Source organism: Danio aesculapii, chromosome 21 (genome assembly GCF_903798145.1).
Source record: "Danio aesculapii chromosome 21, fDanAes4.1, whole genome shotgun sequence".
NCBI classification, from domain to species: domain Eukaryota; kingdom Metazoa; phylum Chordata; class Actinopteri; order Cypriniformes; family Danionidae; genus Danio; species Danio aesculapii.
Genome location: NC_079455.1, coordinates 9,511,397 through 9,530,887, shown reverse-complemented (window position 1 = coordinate 9,530,887; position 19,491 = coordinate 9,511,397). Strand labels below are relative to the sequence as shown.

Here is a 19,491-nt window from a genome sequence, read left to right as displayed (position 1 = left end):
CTCTTTCTGAATGTATCAAACAAAACTCCAATACATGCACAGAAGACAGCATGAGCATTTAAAGCAAATAAACTAATGTAAATATTATCCTGCTTGCTTTTTGAGTGCTGACAGGCGAGGTCTTACACCCCTATGATTGGTTATTGTCTTCACCTGCTCAACAGAAAGGGCTGCTATCGGCTTTAGAAATGAAAGCGCTGTTCACTGATGGCGGGAAGAACAGCTGCGGTTACAGTCTGTATGCGCATAATATGCAGTTATCACAGGTAATCCATAATAGACACAGTGAAGAAAACTTGCACGTCAGGCACACTTGTGTCAGGATCCACAAGTATCGCTTTAACAGCCAAGAGGAGAGGAAAAGTTACCTCACAAACAGGCCAGCGGCTCAATCGTCCAAAGTGTGAGAGAGAGAGGTAAAGATGGAGCAGCATGATTTACAGCATTTCTCCGTAGTAGTGAAATAGCGGCTCGTGTGCTGTGTCGCCTTCATTGTAGTAAGATCGCTATTTACTCGCCCTCGCCTCCTTCGCCGTAGTATTCTACTGCGACATCGCGCATAGGAGATAAACGAAGTCAGTACGTAATAACCGGTTGTGACCTATTACTGAACAGATATCAATAATTTTGACACCCCTAGTAACGTGTAATGATGCAGCACATAAAAAAATCTATTGGAGTAAAAGTATTAAACTCATCGAAAATATTTACTGAAGTAGGAGAAAAACAATACTCCAGTAGAGTACAGATACATCCTTTTAGTACTTAAGTACAGTAGTGAAGTAGTTCTACTTTGTTACTATACATCTCTGATTATTAGCTATTACTGGTGCTCTATCATTAATATTGTTCCTCTTTTTTGTTCCTCTTTTTTTATGGTACCTAATATTTTGTGGAAACCATGTACAGTACATTATCGTTCACAAATATTGGGTTATACACAGTATGTTTTAATAAGGAAATGTTTAAACTGATCAAATGGGAATTCTATTTCAAATTTAAATAAAATATAAAAATTTTTAAGAATTTCTATTTATCAAGGAATCCTTATCAAAAATGACAATGTTTATCAGATAACATTTTTCACATATTTCTAAAGGTGCAGTTGACTTGAAATTTTTCCCGGATATTGCTAACACCCAAGGAAATCCATATATACAAAGAAAACAAATTTAATTAGTTTAGAAATTAAGACGTGCGTAACAAAATGAAATGACGCAGGGGAAAAGTATTAAACACGCAAAGAAAGGGAGGTGTAGAAAGGCAGTGAAAGCCCAAACAGCAGCTGAAATCTCTCAGTAGTTATTCAGCAACCCTCTGCCCTTCATCGTTGTAAATGAATACGGTGCATTCGGAAAGTATTCATGGTGCTTCACTTTTCCACATTTTTTATGTTAAAACCCTTATTCCAAAATCGATTAAATTCATTTATTTCCTCAAAATCCTACACACAATACCCCATAATGACAATGTGAAAAAAGATTTTTTTAATTGTTGCAAATTTACTTAAAATAAAAAAGCTGAAAAATCACATGTACATAAGTATTCACAGCCTTTGCCGTGAAGCTCTAAATTGAGCTCAGGCACATTCTGTTTTCACTGATCATTCTTGAGATGTTTCAGCAGCTTAATTGGAGTTCACCTGTGGTAAATTCAGTTGATTGGACATAATATGAAAAGGCATACACCTGTCTATTTAAGGTCCCAGAGTTCTCCAAAGGGAACTCTTTGGAGTGAATGCCAGGCGTTACGTTTGGAGAAAATCAGGCACCGCTCATCGCCAGGCTAATACCATCCCTACAGTGAAGCATGGTGGTGGCATCATGCTGTGGGGATGTTTTTAGCAGCAGGAGCTGGAAGACTAGTCAGGATAGAGGGAAAGATGAATGCAGCAATGTACAGAGATCTCCTATATAAAAATTGCTAGAGTGCTCTTGACCCAAATGACCCAAAGCACACACGCCAAAATATCAATGGAGTGGCTTCACAACAACTCGGTGAATGTCCTTGAGTGGCCCAACCAGTGCCTAGACCAAAATCTTATTGAACTTCTCTGGAAAGATCTTAAAATGGCTGTACACTGTCGCTTCCCATCCAACCTGATAGAGCTTGAGAGGTACTGCAAAGAGCAATGGGCAAAAATTCAAAGGCAGGTGTGCCAAGCTTGTGGCATCATGGTCAAAAAGAGGCTTTAATTCCTACCAAAGGTGCATCAACAAAGTATTGAGCAAAGGCTGTGAATACTTATGTACATGTGATTTTTCAGGTTTTTTATTTTTAATAAATTTGCAACAATGTCAAAAAAAACTTTTTTCACATCGTCATTATGGGGTATTGTGTGTAGAATTTTAAGGAAATAAATGAATTTAATCCATTTCGGAATAAGGCTGTAACATAAAAGAATGTGGAAAAAGTGAAGTGCAATGAATTATTTCCAGATGCATTGTATTCGCTGCTTTAGTCCAATATCTACAATACCAGGATGATGAAGATGAAACCAGAGTGGACATTTCAGCAAGACAATAATCCAAAACACAGCCAAGGAAACTCTCAAACGCTTTCAGAGAAAGAAAATCAAGCTGTAGACTAGCCCAGCCAAATCACCTGACTTGAATCCAATATAAAATACAAATTAAAGATCAGATTTGGTAGACAAGACCAACAGAACCATAAAGATTTTTAAACTCTGTTGAAGTCTGTGAAAAACTCACACCTATACAAGTGGCGTCTTTAAGCTGCCATCACCAAAAAGTCGTTAATATAAAGTATTAAATACGTTTCAGTAGTTCAGTATTTTCTGCTTATGTCATTTCATTGTTATTACACATAACTAATTTTTTTGTTTTATTTTATTGTTATGTTTGTATTGTGTTTTTTTTGTAGTTTTTTTTTTTACCAAAATCTGGTTTAATTCCATGTCAACAGCTCCTTTAGAAATATTATTCCTAGGAAAAAACCTTGTGTTCAATACTTATTTCCCCGCTGTAAGAACATTCTTCCTTTTATAATATTAATATTACTAGTAGTAGTACTGCATCGTGTACATCGTAACGTCTCTGAGTGTGCAGCATTAATTCATGAGAAAGACTTTGTTCAAACCAATTAGCGCGCTCTATTGTGGGGTAACTTTGAGGTGTAACTTCATTAATATGCATGACCGCTTTGATGACTGTTTTACCTGTTACACTGTTCAGACGGCAGAGAGACGCCACGCTGCAAGAACATTCTTCCTTTTATATTATTATTATTATTATTATTAGTAGTAGTAGTAGTAGTAGTAGTAGCACTGTTTAATAAATAATCTATATTTTTCTATACTTCTTCTAATAAAAAAAGGTATTATTATTATTACTATTGATATTATTATTATTATTATTCTAAGAAAACGATTGACCAAACCAATTATCAATTTTTATCTAGCAACATTAAACTTTAGATAAGATAATCTCTGTGCATAATCTCCTTACTTTTGGTCTCACTCCCAGAAATCCACTGCAATTAGATGCACCACACTTGCAGACAGTCTTCCCATTGCCCAGACATTCAAGGTTATAGTTAAATGTCAACTCTGTGCCTGTGAAGAAAACATCAGTACATAAATATTAGTCCCCATACAAGACACTTTAAAAGAACCGTAATGTGATCTACATAAAGATGACTTACCAGCAGGGATATCTGTAAGTGAAAAAAGCCCAACACGTGTGTCTCCATTGACTGTCCATTTTTGGGTCTCGCAATTTGGCTGACAACAGTGGTTCATAAAACGGGCTTCATTTCCCTTGGGCCCGGCATCAATAATTCGATCCTTCCAGAAAACACAAAGGAATCCGTTCAGCTTCCCATAAAAGTAGACTTTTAGAAACTTTGCGGTACTGTTGTTTTGTAGTTTTAGAATCTCACCTTGTCCAATGTAAGCATGTAGAAATTGCCAATATTGTTCTCCTGAGCATGTTTAATCCGGGCTCTGCATTCTTCTTCATCAATCACCTCTCCAACATATTCACTAATAAATCCTCCCTAAAAGAAGCACTTATTTAGAAATCAGACCAGAAAATCTAAAGCTAATTATATCCACATCCACACAAGATTTCTGAAGGCACATAGTTTGTAGAAATGTGTATGGGAAAAAAAAAGTTCAACATTAAAAAGTCACGAAACACCAAAACACATTTTTTGAGCTGTTGACAGTCATATACGTGTCCCATGCTGCTATAAACACTATTAGGATATATTTCACAAAATGGTAAAAATTGGTTGTTTTTGTGTTATTTCGAGCAAATTTGTTCTTCCTGATTGAAACAAATTTTTAAAGCTACATCATGGCAATTAGATCCTTGTGTGTATTCCAGCGTGAAATGTAGATGTCTGTACCGGCCAGTACATTGTGACGTCTCTAAGTGTGCAGCATTAATTCATGAGAAAGACTTTGTTCAAACCAATTAGCGCGCTCTATTGTGAATGAGGTGTAACTTCATTAATATGCATGACTGCTTCGAAGACTGTTTTTACCTGTTACACTGTTCAGACTGCAGAGAGACACCACGTTGTGTTGCCAAAACAAGTGGAAGAACAAGAATAGCTTTGAGACATGGGTCGTCAGTGTTGTGTTTATAAATGTGCTGCAACGAAGGTTTTGTTTTTATTTCCTGCTATGAGAGCGCAGCTGGACTCACGTGAGTTTGTAAGAAACATTTTTAGCAGAGAGCTTTTCGCATCTGGAAATGGTGAAATCCCGATTTGCCGTTCGTCTCCTTTTAAAAAAGACGCGGTTCCAATTCGTGTTGATTGTCCTATCTCTACAGATTTAGTAAGTGTGTGATCAGTGGTCTTTGTTTATTTAGATGGCAAAGTTAGTTTGTATCGTCAGCAGTACTCTTTCAGTGTTTAAAGACATACCTTAGTCAAAATGATTTAGTTACTAAGTTTACAGTACATTCATATCACTACAATATCATGGACAAAGATCCACGGTAAATGCTGCTCCCCGAGTGTAAACATGTAAACACCTTAATCAAACTTCCATTCGCTGTGCGGTATCAAACATTACATTAAAACTACACTCTTTCAGCGGTTCCTTGTATCCAATATCTTGTTTGTCATGGGGGCATGCATAAAATATTCCTGAATGAAAGTGAAAGTGCCAAACTGCAGTTAAAGTCGCCAAAATAATAATTTGATTCATTTCGATTACTGATGTCCATGTAAACAGAGTCACTGTCTTTCTCCCCTGTGTCTGTATGTTTGTTTTGCCTCTGTGAAAATCAGCGCGTGCCCAAACAGAAACTCCCATTTTTATGCAAAACCTTCCCTCTTTCCCTCCCCCGACCCTCCCACCTAAACAGAGCTAGACACACCCACTTTCTTGACTTTTTCCAAACTAGAGGTGTGAAAACACACTGCTGAGATGGGGGTTTCTTGGCCCTTTAAAAAAAGTCATGGATGCCCAGGTTAATTTACTTTAGAAGAGTTTTTGAATAATTAATTAAAGAAAAAAATAAAAAACAAAAACGATGACAAATTTGATGACAAAACAAAAAGATTTTCACTCTTTTTTACAAACATGGGATGACACAGACATCATACGACACTGAATACATCAGAATGCAATATCATGGATAGAAAAACAATTAAATACTCAAAAGGTCAAAAATAATATAATCCACTTGACTGTTTAATTTTGCTGTTCATTCATTCACACCAAACAGCACACAATCATATTTTTAAGTCACGTTACTGGCATATTAGACATGTCAAGTAGGGCTTGACAACTTCAGAATTCTGAATAGTTGTTTTCTGATGTCATCACTTTACTGTGAATTCACAAACAGTACATTTTTAGTCTAGTCAAGTCCACCATTCCAAGTCTATACAAAATTTAGTTTTTTAACCAACAGTAGACCTACACATAAGCCTAAAATCATTATTGTTGCAGAACCGTGAGTTAAGTTAAACAAAAATCGTGATTCTCATTTTAGCCAGAATCATGCAAACCACTCATATGTATCTTTAATCTTCGCCAGCACACATAACCTTTGTTAAAAAGTAATTCCGTCATTCCCAGTTCATAACAGTCCAAAAAGGCAATGATAAAAATGGCAGTTTGTTCATGATTCAGGTTGCCGAAACAACTTGCTCCCTAGTTTTTTTGCGCTTTACTCTCGCGTTAGTTTGTTTCTGAAAGGATATGACCATGTACACGTTACTATCATCAACTCAAGAAGTTTGCTATTTCAAATATAGACGCGATCACGAGCTCCCTGGAGAAAGTGGAACCGCTCGCACTTTTAGACGGGCTTGTAAAACAACAACAGGACACAGCAGATTTTGTTCTTCTTGGCTTGGTGGCTGTTCATCAAGACGACGACAAGGTTTGTTTGAGCTCGGGTCGACCATGGCTTGTTATTATGTGTATATTATAATGGTGTAATGTCTCGGCTGTGTTTTTAAAAATGGCGGTTCCTTTGTTTTAATTCTCCTGCTTCTGCGAGTGATGCATCACTGTAAACCAATAGCGTTCAGTTGCGCATCTAGCTCTGTTTTTTTGGAACCCTTTGTCCTGCCTGGCACCTTTTGCAAAGGGTGACCAAAAAGTGGTACGGTACGGTTCACTTTTAGGTACCCTTTGACAGTGGAAACGGCCAAAACTGTATCAAACTGTATCATACCACTCAGTGGAAACAGGCCATTAGAACACTAAAATCAGCTCATTAGGTTTTGGAAAAGTGCTGTTTAACCATTTTACCTTTTTGATGTCATGCACACAGCGCAGCCCCCAGCCTCGAGACAGTGTCCTGAAGGTCTCCACCTGGCAGTACTGGCGTTTGATGAAGCACTGGTTCTGGCAGCGCTCACCTGCGGGACACACCTGTGGGTGACACTCGTACAGCAGCATGCGGTTGATGCACTCTGAATCCATACCGCAAGGGTTCTCGTCTGTCGCTTTGCAGTTGCAGCGAGGAATCTCAGAAAGGTCTGCTGAGATTATCAGCACTTTGCCAATCGGTTTGTTTACCTATTGGGATTGACCAAATTAAGACTTTTGTAACCATTTACCACTGAAAAGTTGGACACTTTATTAGGTGCACCTTGCTAGTACCCAGTTGGACCTTCATTCTTTGTAAACAGGATGTTGAAAACATTCTGCAGAGATTAGTCCATATAGACCATGCAATTGTTGCAAATTTGTTAATTACACATCCATTAAAAATGGGGTCAAGTTGCACCAGCAGTGCGCATGTGAAAATTTAGCTCATTTGCAAGGTAAGGAGACTAAGTTACAGCTTAAGCACTACCAAATAGTTTTGTTCTCATTCTCATTAAAATAACTGACTCGTATATCATTGTCCTGACTACTGAACCAGAGATCTGACGGAGGCCCCGTTTACACTACTACGTTTTAGTTTTAAAACGCACAAGTTTTGCTACGGTTACGCCATCCGTCCACACTACGGCGGAGTTTTCGAGCCCCGAAAACGGAGTGTTTTGGAAACGCTGGAAAGGCCTGAAAACGAACACATCTGAAAACGGAGGGGCTGCAGACGTTAACCTATCTGATTGGGACTTTTTCCTCAATATTAAGTAGCCTACACACAGTTCATTCCTGCATCCTCTTCTTGTAAGTTCAGACTTTGCAAGTTTGATATGGAAAACAAACTCCTGAGGAATCGTCAGTAAATCTTCAAAGGGACCGTGTGCTTTATAACCTCATTCACATCACCCTGGCTATGCTGTTTTACTATCTTAACAATAAAACAAAAACATATAAGGAACTGTCATTTTTCATTTTAATATTAGCAACTCAATAGACACCAAAAATGATGAGGCGTCGTGTAGCTGCATAATATGATCGTCATATTCATGCATATTTATAACAAAACGGAGCTGACAACATTAACATACCCTCTTTTTCATTGAATATCAGTTTTAATAATTAATAATGGCCATTATGAAAGTATAACGTACAATAACTTTATACATAAAGACAAGCAATCAGTCATATGTGCAGAATCAGTGTTCGTGATTACATTAATGAATATATTAACCTAAGCGCTCAGCCAAAACACGTTACCTGAGAACAAGTAATAGATTCAAAAGACCAAAGTCGGGGAATTTGTTGCTAGATATAGACAACAAGATGAATTAAATATCACATGAACAGTCCGACACGCACAGCTCTCATATGGGTATGTACTCAAAGCACACTGCAGTGCATGCCAGAGTGTGTGTGGTCACGTGAGGTGCGTTTTCACCGTTTTAATGTAGACGCAGTGTTGTTCAGAAACGCTGGGTAAAACGCCGTTTTAAAACTAAAACGTATTAGTGTAAACAGGGCCTGAGACACACCCCATGTCTGCATGTCTAAAGACATGAATTGCTGCCAATTCATTGGCTGATTACATATTTTCATCAACAAGCAGCTGAACATGTGTACTTAATAAAGTGGCCTGTGAGTGTACTAAGTTAGCATTTAATGTACTTTACTTGAACTTGTACCTTAATTTGTTTGTATGGTGGAGGTTTCTTGTCATTGCGTCTGTCCTCTTGAAGCTGCCGCAGTTCTTTCTCTGCCTGCAGTTCTTTGAACCTTAATGCAGCTTCATCCAAAGCTGAATCACATTGAACAATTACATATGAGATACCATTTTCATTTGAGTATATTTTTGAGCTACACCAAGAACTATGTAAAAAAACTACATTTTGCTCCTGCAATGGTGCTTGGATGGATGCCAAGACATAGCTATACACCTTTAAAGATATTTAAAGTGTTTTACAATCAACTCGCATTCCATCAATCCTAAATCGATTCTCGGATAGTCTACTATTTTTCAGATGGTTCAAAATTTCCTGTCTACTTAGTAGCATCATGTAATTATCCAGAATAAGCAATGTTTGGCAGTTTATTTGGACATTTTTTTATTTTTACTGAAAATTGTAAAGGAAAAAAATTACTCCAATCAACAAAATATTTTAAGTGTCATACTTTATAGTAATTCAGACAAAATATTACAGAACTTAAATGTCATAGCATAAAAATTGGAATACCATGAAATCATTAGAATCAGAACTTTAATATTTTTGCCATTTTAATTTAAACACCCATTCCCTCATAATCAGTCACAACAAGTTATGCTATTCAACATAAAAAGATTTTCTTGGAAGGGGGGGTCACACAAGGGATGCGTGATGCAGCACAGTGCCACACCACGCACATCAGTGGGAAGTAACGCACACCGGATGTGCACATTCTCATGTTATTTAATATGAAAGTATTTACATGGTGCTCTGTAGCATGGCAGAAACATGAACAGTGTACTGCGTCATCGCTGGGTGCTGTAGACAGCCGCTGACTTGCAGCGCCTGTGTGCCTACTCTGATAGAAATCTATGTATAGAATTCTAAAACGCACGTTGTTGCGTGGCATTTCGCTAAGTGGCGCATCTGGATTGCGACCCCCTGAAGACCAATTACTCCTAATTGTATAAAAATTGGCTAAAGAAATTAGAGAGCAATCTGCATGTGCAGCTAATCCCACAAATAGCAATACAATCAGACTTTTGCTTCAGAGGCAACATGTCTATGACAGCTGTGTTCCTGTGTAAAGTAGAGAAGAGGAGCTTCAGATCCTGGGTCTTATGTTATGTCCCTTGGGACTTGACTGGGCAAAATCCACATTTCACACTCTAGCAGTACACACTACAGCAGTAACACAGCTGGCTTATTCAAGATGCTGTGCTTTCCTGGAAATGGTGGTCCCCTGCCTTCGGACGATTATCGTGATCTCTCTGCTACATGTCTAACCAACATGTAGATGCAAAGCTTGTGGGTAGTTAAAGCCCACTCCAAGGGCATCCTTATGGCTGCACTAAGATGACAGCTCGTGCTGTTACAAGGTATCTGTTGTTATCAGAAACAATTGGGAAGATCTGAGGACTACAGACAGAGATAACCCATCAGACAAACCACTGCTAACCTCACTTACTATTTCTAAGGCTGGGCTCATTGCTTCAGTTTGAGACTTTACCTAGAAGTTTTTGGCAGTGAAAGAACAGTAAGGATGGGCTCCTTCCTCTCGTGTCTCAGCCTCTACGCAGGACCATGGGAGTGAGACATGGATAAGCTCCAAGGCAAGCAATAACCTGGGGATGTATGCTCCTGTTGAATGTCACAGCTTGCTTGTCACTCCATCTACTCTGATGGAGTCACACAAAGCAAAAATTTCTCCTGAGGAAGCATTATGTTCGACTTGAGAACTTTGACCATGCATTGCACCACGTAGGGTAGTATCAAGCCCGGTCTGTCACTTGAATATGACAGCTCGCCCTCCGATGTTGCGTTGGCCATTTGGTCTCTGGTGTCATCAAGCGGAGGTGCAGGCATCCCGGGGAATGAACCGACACAACCACTCAAAGCTTGAATAGGGCGCGCTGTGTAGGAGTGGGGGTCCATGGGCCCTAAGGCGACAGACTAAACCGTCACTGTGATCCTCAGATCTGCACACGTGCTAACCACTTTCACAGGGAGCAACAGGGATAGCTTGTCCGTGAGCACTGCGTCGACATGCTGGACTCCAAGACCTATGATGCAGTGCCCGTGCCTATCATCCGGAGATAGGAACCACCTCATCCAGAAACGCACAGTCGGTTGCTCTCTTAGGGATCTGCTCTTTTAGTAAAAAACTGTTCATCCAGCTACCAGCGAGATGTCCAGGGGACGGAAAAGGAGTCGCCACTGTCACACTTCATCACACGCACTAGTAGGCATACTGCTTTCTTGAGTAAATCAGCCTAGCAGAGGTTCTGTTCAGTCTCTAGTGTGAGGCTCTGAAGTGAAAATCTAAGGCTCGCTCTGCACACTCCAGCTATACACTCTGTTAATGATTAATGACTGTCACTTGCAGTGCCAAGCTCTGCCAACTCATTGGCATTCATTGGCCCATTTTCTTACTCTTCAGGGTGATTGGTCAGCTAGCGTCCTCCCAAAATGTCTTCCAGACACACGTCAGAGTTCCCATATAGACAACAATGGTTGTGCTGGCATCAATCAAGAGGGTCGGAGACCTGGAGATATTTTACAATGAATCATGGGCTATTTACACATTGTCCTAAGACTCCTGCCCAGCTCTATGCCCAAGGATTTAACCACCCCCTTCAGAGACCAGGTAGTGAACCTCCAAGCACAGCCTTTGGAGGAAGCAGACCCAGCCCTAGCTTTGCTGTGTCCCATTTGCACACTGCACATTTATGTGGTATACACAGTATACAAGTAATTCTAAGCATCTTTTTCTCTGTTATGGTTATAGTCATAAGAAAAATGCTGTATACAAACAGAGGTTGGCCCACTAGATTTTGGATGCCATTGCCCTTGTGTATATTCTTTAGTCTTCGAGTGTTGACGGTTTCCTTCCGGTTACTTGGTAACACTGGCCAATTGGAAGAAATTAGCTTGGTCTCAAAAATGCTTGCTGGGCCAAAGTCAAGGATCTTGGTCAGATTCTAGAGTCAGATCTTGATTTCAGTAGTCATATCAAAGCAGTAACAAAATTAGCATATTATCATCTCAAAAACGTTACAAGAATTAGATGCTTTGTTTCCAGTAAGAAAATAATTCATGCTTTTATCGCCAGTAGGGTGGATTATTGTAATGGATTGTAATGTAATGGAAAAAGACAGTTAGACAGTTCATCCAGAATGCTGCTTCCTAGGATTCTGAACAGTAAAAGAAAACACCTGTCCTCAGGTCTTTACACTGGCTCCCAGTTACATTTAGAATAGATTTTAAAATATTATAACTTTTTTATACGGTAAGTCACTAAATTGCCTAGGACTTCAATATATTGCAAATATGCTCACTACATACAAGCCTAACTGATCACTCAGATCATTAGGATCAAGTAAATTAGAAATTCTAAGAATTCAAAGCTGGGTAAATCTGCATTCAGCAACTGTGCCATTTGCTGAAGAAATCAAATTCCAGAGATAATTTAGATGTGCTCCAACATTAGGCATATTCAAGACTTAAAACAACAGCTGAGCTGTGACTTTACAAAATTACTAGACATATTCACTCTATCGACTAGGCATACATCACCCCAATATATAACAGATTCAGCTGCTGTGGTGCTTTACAAACATTTCACCTAATGTCTTATGACAGAACTTCTTGTGACTGACTGAAGGGGAACATTTAAATTATGTACATAACTATTGTTTACGAAAAAGGGAATTGAGATGTTATGTCCCGTTGCCACAGAGGCTGAATCTTTATCTCGCAGGTGTGCTTTACACACCATTAATTGCGGAAGTGGCTGCACATGCAGATTGCACTTGCCAATTTAAAAGGTATTTTAGTGTCCTGATTTTATACAATTCAGAGTGTCTTCTAGCAAATCCCTTAACTTTGTACAACATAACATCTCAAAAGTGTTACATCCATAACCAAAATGTTCCCTGAGCTAAAAATTATAATCTGATCAAACCAGTAGCTCAATAGAATAAGCAGTACTAAAAACAAGTAACAGTAATTTGTTAAAAAAAAGATACCTTTTTTATAGGTAGAGTCAACTCCCTTTCCCATTTTCTCTTTACTGTTGGCATCACCCTCCATGTAAGGAAAAACGCGTGCTTGGTAAGTCCAAAGGTAATCATTGGAGCCAAAGAAGAGAACTGGGAACTCTCCAACATCATGCTTCATGCGCAGGATATTCTCGGGAATGTCTTTGGGATTGCTAACCTCAGCTGGCCACCATCTAACAATGAGTAGAGCAGAAACAGTCAGCAAAGATTAGATTATACTGTAGGTTGGGTGGTAATACGTGCAATAAGCAATATTTGAAAAACGCCTTTGACCAAAGTGTCAGACAGAGTCCAAAAATACACTCGCAGCCCATCAGCAGAAAGGGAAGTGTCTGTCCCTATAACAGACATTTCAAAGGGTGCAAGGTCTTGTTTATATATAGGCTTCTTTTGTTTGGTGTTTTCAAATATTAACAGTGTTTATCAAAATTCGCTTAATGCACTTTTAAATGCTGGTTTATACTTCTGCGTCGAGTGATCGCCGTGACCCACGGTGCCTGCCTTGCGTGCTGTTTGGGTTGCTCTACAATAACACTTCCGAAACACTAGCTGGCAGTGGGTTTTTATGTTCCTCTGTGTCAAGTTTCTTCTAGGGTGTTATGTTTTTGCTGAACACTACCTTAATGTACAAGTAGCTAAACTCGCTCATTGAGAGGGGGGAATCTGTAGACGTGCAAGAACTTCAGTTATTAGTTAAACACACAACAAAAGTTTTCATCTGGAGCTCCTTCACGGGACTCGACACTTGTAAACACTCACTCCATCTGGCTCACAGCTCTCAGTCCTGCCCACACTCGATACTGCTTCCAAGCAGCCCAATGACAGAGGTTGTGCTACGCATTGTTACGACGTGTAGTTACATTATTTGAGAGGTGCTCATCAGAGCTGGCATTTGAGATCTGTGCGGACTGAAATTTTAATGCCACTCCCATGTTTGTTCACCCGCTGCCTGACCAGCCCTGTTTTCTACCCGCCCCGACCGTTCCTGCTAAATTTAGATCTGGTTTTCAAAATCTCACGTTAAAATTGATCACTAAGAAAAGAGAGATAACAGATAAAAGTGTAGGTTGTGCAGGGATTGTAGGCTAAATGTCAGTTTTGTTTGCCCCTTTGTGATAAGACATGAGTGCTGATGTATAGCGATTAAATATGTTTCCCAAAAACACCCAGCTGGATGTTACAGAGTCCAGTCAGCCTATTACAAGCGACACACACACACACACGCTCTCACATTCACGTGCTTTATTGGCATGACAAATAACTGTACATTCGTATTGCAAAAGCAGTGCAGACAAGACAGTAGTGCAAAGCAGTAGGGCTCTCTCCCATTCTCTCTCTCTCTCTCTCTCTCTCGGGAGCGCACATTCTTTCTCATTCTCTCTCCCTCCGTTCAAATAACAGCAGAGTTCCTGCCCGCAACCACATTTTATTCTGAAATTTATTCTCGTGCCACAAGAAAACTGGTCGGGTCCCGTGGCTCCCACGGAACAGTAGCGGGAATGCAGACCTCTAGTTGGCATCAGCCACAGCAAGGACTATGCGACCGCGCGAAGGCTGCACCGAAGCATACACGTGCACTTGACGCAGAAGTATAAATCAGCCTTATGGGTGGATTTTGCTGACCTGTAGCGGCCCACTTTCACCCACACCACCTCCTTGTAGTGCGGTTTCTTTCCTGCACGACAGTCATTGCAGTACCAGCTTCCTTCAGGCATGTCGATATTCAAACACTCTCTGTGAAATGCCGCAGGACAGGACTCGCAACACAGAAGACTACCTCCTGTAAAAAAAAAGAAAACATAAAGGGGAAATGTTTTGAATAAGGAAATGTTCTTTATGAGAAACATTTCCAGCTTTTTTTAATATGCCCCATGATGGTTTGTGTAAATTATGATAGTAACGTTAGTAACTTTAGTTACATTGTAAACAATCAGAGAAGAACTGTAAAAAAAAAATGGGGGTTTATTGGGCCCAATCCCAATTCTATTTTGTACCTCTAACCCTTCACCCTCCCCTTAAAACGAAGTGTGAAGGGCTTTAAAATTTACCCCTAAGAAATGGGACACCACTACATCATGCCATCATACTCTATGCCATCGCGATCTCTTGCTTCATATGAGATAAGATGATTGCGACTGCTGTAGTTATTCCAGTTGTGTTATTTTTTTGGTTTTTATATTCAGGAAATCACTGAAGGCATATATTATGTTATCATAACAATCTAATGTGGCAAAAAGATCGTAACTGTACTGTGCATTTACACAGTGCCCATATTCATCTATGTAAACACACAAAAAATAACATTAACATTATAGCAGACACTGTAAAAAGCTCATTCCCAGCCATTAGACTTTTCTGACAGGGTATTCGAGTGTCATCGAGTGTCAGAATGTTATGGGACTGCTATACAGGAGTTATTATTATGGATTATTAATAATAACTTAAGCTAAATATAGCGGGTTTTTAAACGATGATGATAAAACAAACACGGATATGAATATATTAAAACATGTGCTTGTTTGTTGTAAAATTCGTAATAATAACAAAAAAATTACTAATTTGTGGAGCTCTTTACTCCTGGGTGGAATGCTGCCATTGTGGCTGGTGTATTCTGGAAAATTTTCTTACCCCTTGGTTTCGAGTGTGGTCCTGAAAAATCTCAGTTCGAAGGGCTATCTACCCCTTAGGGCTAAGGGGTAGAATTAGATTGGGGCCTTAATCTCACTGTTCAGCCATTGAATAATAAAAGGCAACTTATTAGAATTTTAAAACTTACTTTCAGCAGACCACAAATATGGCCAAAAACTTTTGCAAGTCTTTCCACAACAACATTACAGATGTATACTGAATCGTACTGTACTGTGTTTTGCTTCAACAGATTATTTTCTCCTTGTCTTACACCGTGAACTCGAAAGAGCTTTGGCCAAAGATAAGCTTGTGATACTAATGTCACTGTAATTAAAATACCATGGATACCAGCATTATTTTTATGACAGATAAAAAAATAAAGCACAATGTACCTCTCACTCATTTTTTGCTAGTTAAGTGAAGTTTATTTATAATCTAATTTCGAGAGGATCACATGCTTATGATTGCTTGCGGTTGGTCCCGCATTGTTTAATTTATGATTCACCAGACAATTCCTAAGCCACTATAAATACCCTAAGTTCCATATAATAGCCATCTTCATTTTGAAGAATTCCCCCTTCCACCCCTACTCCTCCTTTCCTAGATGGGTGGCACGGTGGCCAAGTGGTTAGCACTGTTGCCTCACAGTAAGAACGTCACTGGTTCTAGTTCTTACCAAGCCAGCCAACGTTTCGGAGTTTACACATTCTACCTGTGCTCACGTTGGTTTTCCCCCTGGTTCCCCGGTTTCCTCCCACCTTCCAAAACATGCAACTTAAGTTAATTGACTAATCCAAATCTGCACCATAGACATGCTCCAAGTAAGTAGATACCTCTTAAGAGCAATCACTATCTGTTCATTAGCTACTACAGCAGGGGAGTTTGCGAGATCTACCTTAGCTCAAACCCGCCTTGCAAATAGGAGGGAGCCCCGGGCTCGAGGATCTTATGACTTCAGGGCTCTCTCCTGGGACAGCATGCCAAACAAGCGTTATAATCAATCATCAGCTAAGTGTGACCTCTTGAAACCTTGTTATTTGAAGTGATTTATTTAACTTTTGAATTGTAGTTTCCCAAACTGGAAGTGCAACCCATAATGGGAAATGCAGTGTGTCATAGGCAGAAAAATATGGAAAAAGTAAAAAAAAAAAAATTATACAAAGGAAACAATGTTATTTTAAGCTGAATTAAATGAGTCATTTCTAAAGCCATTCATTTAATATATTGAGAATTGCTAATTGTAAAGGTGTTTCAGGTAGTTGAATTAACCTTCTGAGCAGACAAAGCACCAGCTGACGTTGACATGCTCGTGGTTGCGGCAGCCTTTTCTTGGGGTGAAGTGATTTGGACACACTATGTTGCTGTCGGTGAGTGTGACACTGCCAGCAGGAATGCAGAAATCACTGGAGTGATATGCAACAGGGCATCTGATGCAGCGGGTTAGCTGGCCTGAGACACAAAATACAATGAATTTCATTTCCAAAAACAACCAGTTTTAAAATGTGTTTTAGATGTTGAACACATTCGCAATAATGCAATCTCAAAATATTATTTTTTTCATAATATAGAATGTGATGTACAAATTCACCAAACCCAATTAAGTCATTTTAACTTTTAGGGATTTAGTTAACAATTTTAAAGACTAAACAGTTCAGAACTGTTATATCAGCCACAATTGATTAAAAATTTATATTTTTACTATTTGCATATTTCTTTTAAATACTATTCTGAGATGGTAAACACTCATAGATCTATACAGTCATGCAGCGTAATACAAAGAGTGGACCAAAGCACATTAAATGATTGGTAATTAAAAGGTAAAAAAGAAAAATAGAGTATATATACAGTTGAAGTCAGAATTATTATCCCCCCTAAATTATTATTCTAATAACTGATTTATTTTATCTTTGCCATGATGACAGTAAATGATTTGACTAGATATTTTTTCAAGACACTTCTATACAGCTTAAAGTGACATTTAAAGGCTTAAATAGGTTAATTAGGTTAACTAGGCAGGTTAGGGTAATTAGGCAAGTTATTGTATAATGATGGCTTGTTCTGTAGACAAGAAAAAATCTAGCTTGAAGGGGCTAATAATTTTGTCCCTAAAATGGTGTTAAAAAAATTAAAAACTGCTTTTATTCTAGCTGAAATAAAACAAATAAGACTTTCTCCAGAAGAAACAATTTTGTCAGACATACTGTAAAAATGTCCTTGCAGTATTTTTTTTTTTTTTTGTAATGGACACACATCTGATGCTTGTATTTGCACCAGCTCCACATCCACAACTTCATGCACTGGATTAAATTAGGCTTGTATTTGTTCAGAAGAGAGAACGGAAGCAACCCCGTGACATCAGACACAGAGGCATACCAAGATGGCGACGCCCTAGGTCAAAAAGCTATAGTAAAACATGCCGTTTTCTGCTAAATGGTTACACTGAATAAGTTTGTAATATGTATTTTCATTAAAGTGGAATCCAATGTACAAAATAATGTAAACTTGACCGAGTGCTTCATTTACCCTTTAAGAAAGTTTAGATTTCATTCTGACGCCACTGAACCCAGGGTACTGCTGTGTACATTGAGACTGCTAAGCTGAATAAACATCTTCATTGAGATCCTCTATGTACTCAGCATATTTTTCTTGCAAAACAAAACAAGATATTCTGAATAATGTTGGAAAACAGTAGCCATTGACTTAGACCCTGTTTACACTGTGGGATTTCAGCCAGAATTTGGTTGTACAAAGTTGGGTAATCCTAAAAGTTTCCTGAAATCCCAGACAAAACCTGTGATCTTTGATCATTGGTTTGACATGTTCATAGACAGCCACTTAAAGGTGCAGTAGGTGATCTGCCAAAATGCTAGCATTAGCATAACAGCTTAGAAATTTTATGACCCTCCCCTGCCATCCAAAGCCACGCCTCCTCAAGTCACGAACACTTGATGTCATTCACCAGTTAGAAAACTCTATGGAGACTCACACTTCATCAAGCATTGTGGTTGTTGTTTGTTTGTATACTTTATTGTCCCTCAAGGGGAAATTTTCTGTGGAATCACACAGCACAACAACAGGTTCTGACATAATAACAATTAAAAATAAGTCACATGCAAAAGAATTATATGCACTATCGATCAGTGTTCAACAGTCTGATTGACACTGGAATAAAGGAGTTCTTCAGTCTGTTCCGCTTCTAGCAGAAAGTTCTGTATCTTCTACCAGAAGGTAAAAGATCGTAAAATGGAAAGAGTACATGAGATGGGTTACTTAAAATTATTTTCGCTTCATTCAGAGTGCATTGCTCGTAGAGTGTTTGTATACTAGTGAAAGTTTCAGATCCTATTAATCTTGTAGCAATTCTGATAATATTGAAAATTTTTGATTTCAGATTTACAGAAAGATTGCCATACCATGTAGATAGACCATACCTGATAACACTTTCAAATACAGCTTGATAAAATAAGTACATGATTTTCTTATCAACACCATAAAACCATAACCTTCGTAGAAAATACAGTCTTTGGTGAAGCTTTTCACAGATCCAGTTTACGTGAGTGTCCCATGTTAGAGACCTGTCTATGTAAATTCCCAAATACTTGTATGACTGTACCTGAGTGATTTCTTGATTATGTACAAACACTGGTAAATGCTCGAGAACACATTTGGGATCAAAGATTATTTCCTTTGTTTTTTTTGTATTTACTTTTAAAAAGTTTTCATCGCACCACTCAACAAATGAATCAATTTCTGAAAAATAAACAGAAACAGGATCTTGTTTGTTTAGCAAACTGAAAATTACTGTATCGTCTGAGTATTTAAAAATAAGAGTCTGTGAGTGCCTACTTGAACACTAATTAGTATATAAAGTAAATAGAAGTGATGAGCTCACACAACCCTGAGGGACACCAGAACTACTGTATTTGACTTGGGACAAACTATTATTTACTTTGACTGCCTGAGTTTGATTTGTTAAAAAGGAGTGATACCATTCAATAATAGTAGAGTTTACTCCTAACTTTTTTAGTTTTCTAATGAAAACATGTGGTTGAACAGTGTTAAATGCAGAGCTAAAATCAAAGAAAAGTACACGTGCATATGCATCAGGGCCTTCTAAATGATTTAAAACAAAGTGCATCAGACTATTGATGGCATCACATGTACCTACTGCTTTGCTATTTGCAAACTGAAGTGGATCAAGTTTAGTACTAATATCCTCTCTTAACACTGACACCATATACTTTTCGAAGCATTTCATTACAACTGAAGTGAGGGCAATTGGTCTAAAATC

General features: G+C 38.6%; 1 protein-coding gene across 1 annotated transcript in view; it reads right to left on the bottom strand.

The window, feature by feature from the left end:
• Nucleotides 1-19,491, bottom strand: part of nsd1b (nuclear receptor binding SET domain protein 1b) — a 57,970-nt gene that overhangs the window by 10,735 nt on the left and 27,744 nt on the right. The window contains exons 15-22 of the mRNA XM_056445956.1: nt 16,470-16,649; nt 14,196-14,352; nt 12,540-12,745; nt 8,494-8,606; nt 6,743-7,012; nt 3,901-4,017; nt 3,664-3,805; nt 3,468-3,574 (exon numbers count right to left, since the gene is read on the bottom strand). Of these exons, the coding sequence (XP_056301931.1) occupies nt 3,468-3,574; nt 3,664-3,805; nt 3,901-4,017; nt 6,743-7,012; nt 8,494-8,606; nt 12,540-12,745; nt 14,196-14,352; nt 16,470-16,649 (1,292 nt within the window). The remainder of the gene's footprint in view (nt 1-3,467; nt 3,575-3,663; nt 3,806-3,900; nt 4,018-6,742; nt 7,013-8,493; nt 8,607-12,539; nt 12,746-14,195; nt 14,353-16,469; nt 16,650-19,491) is intronic.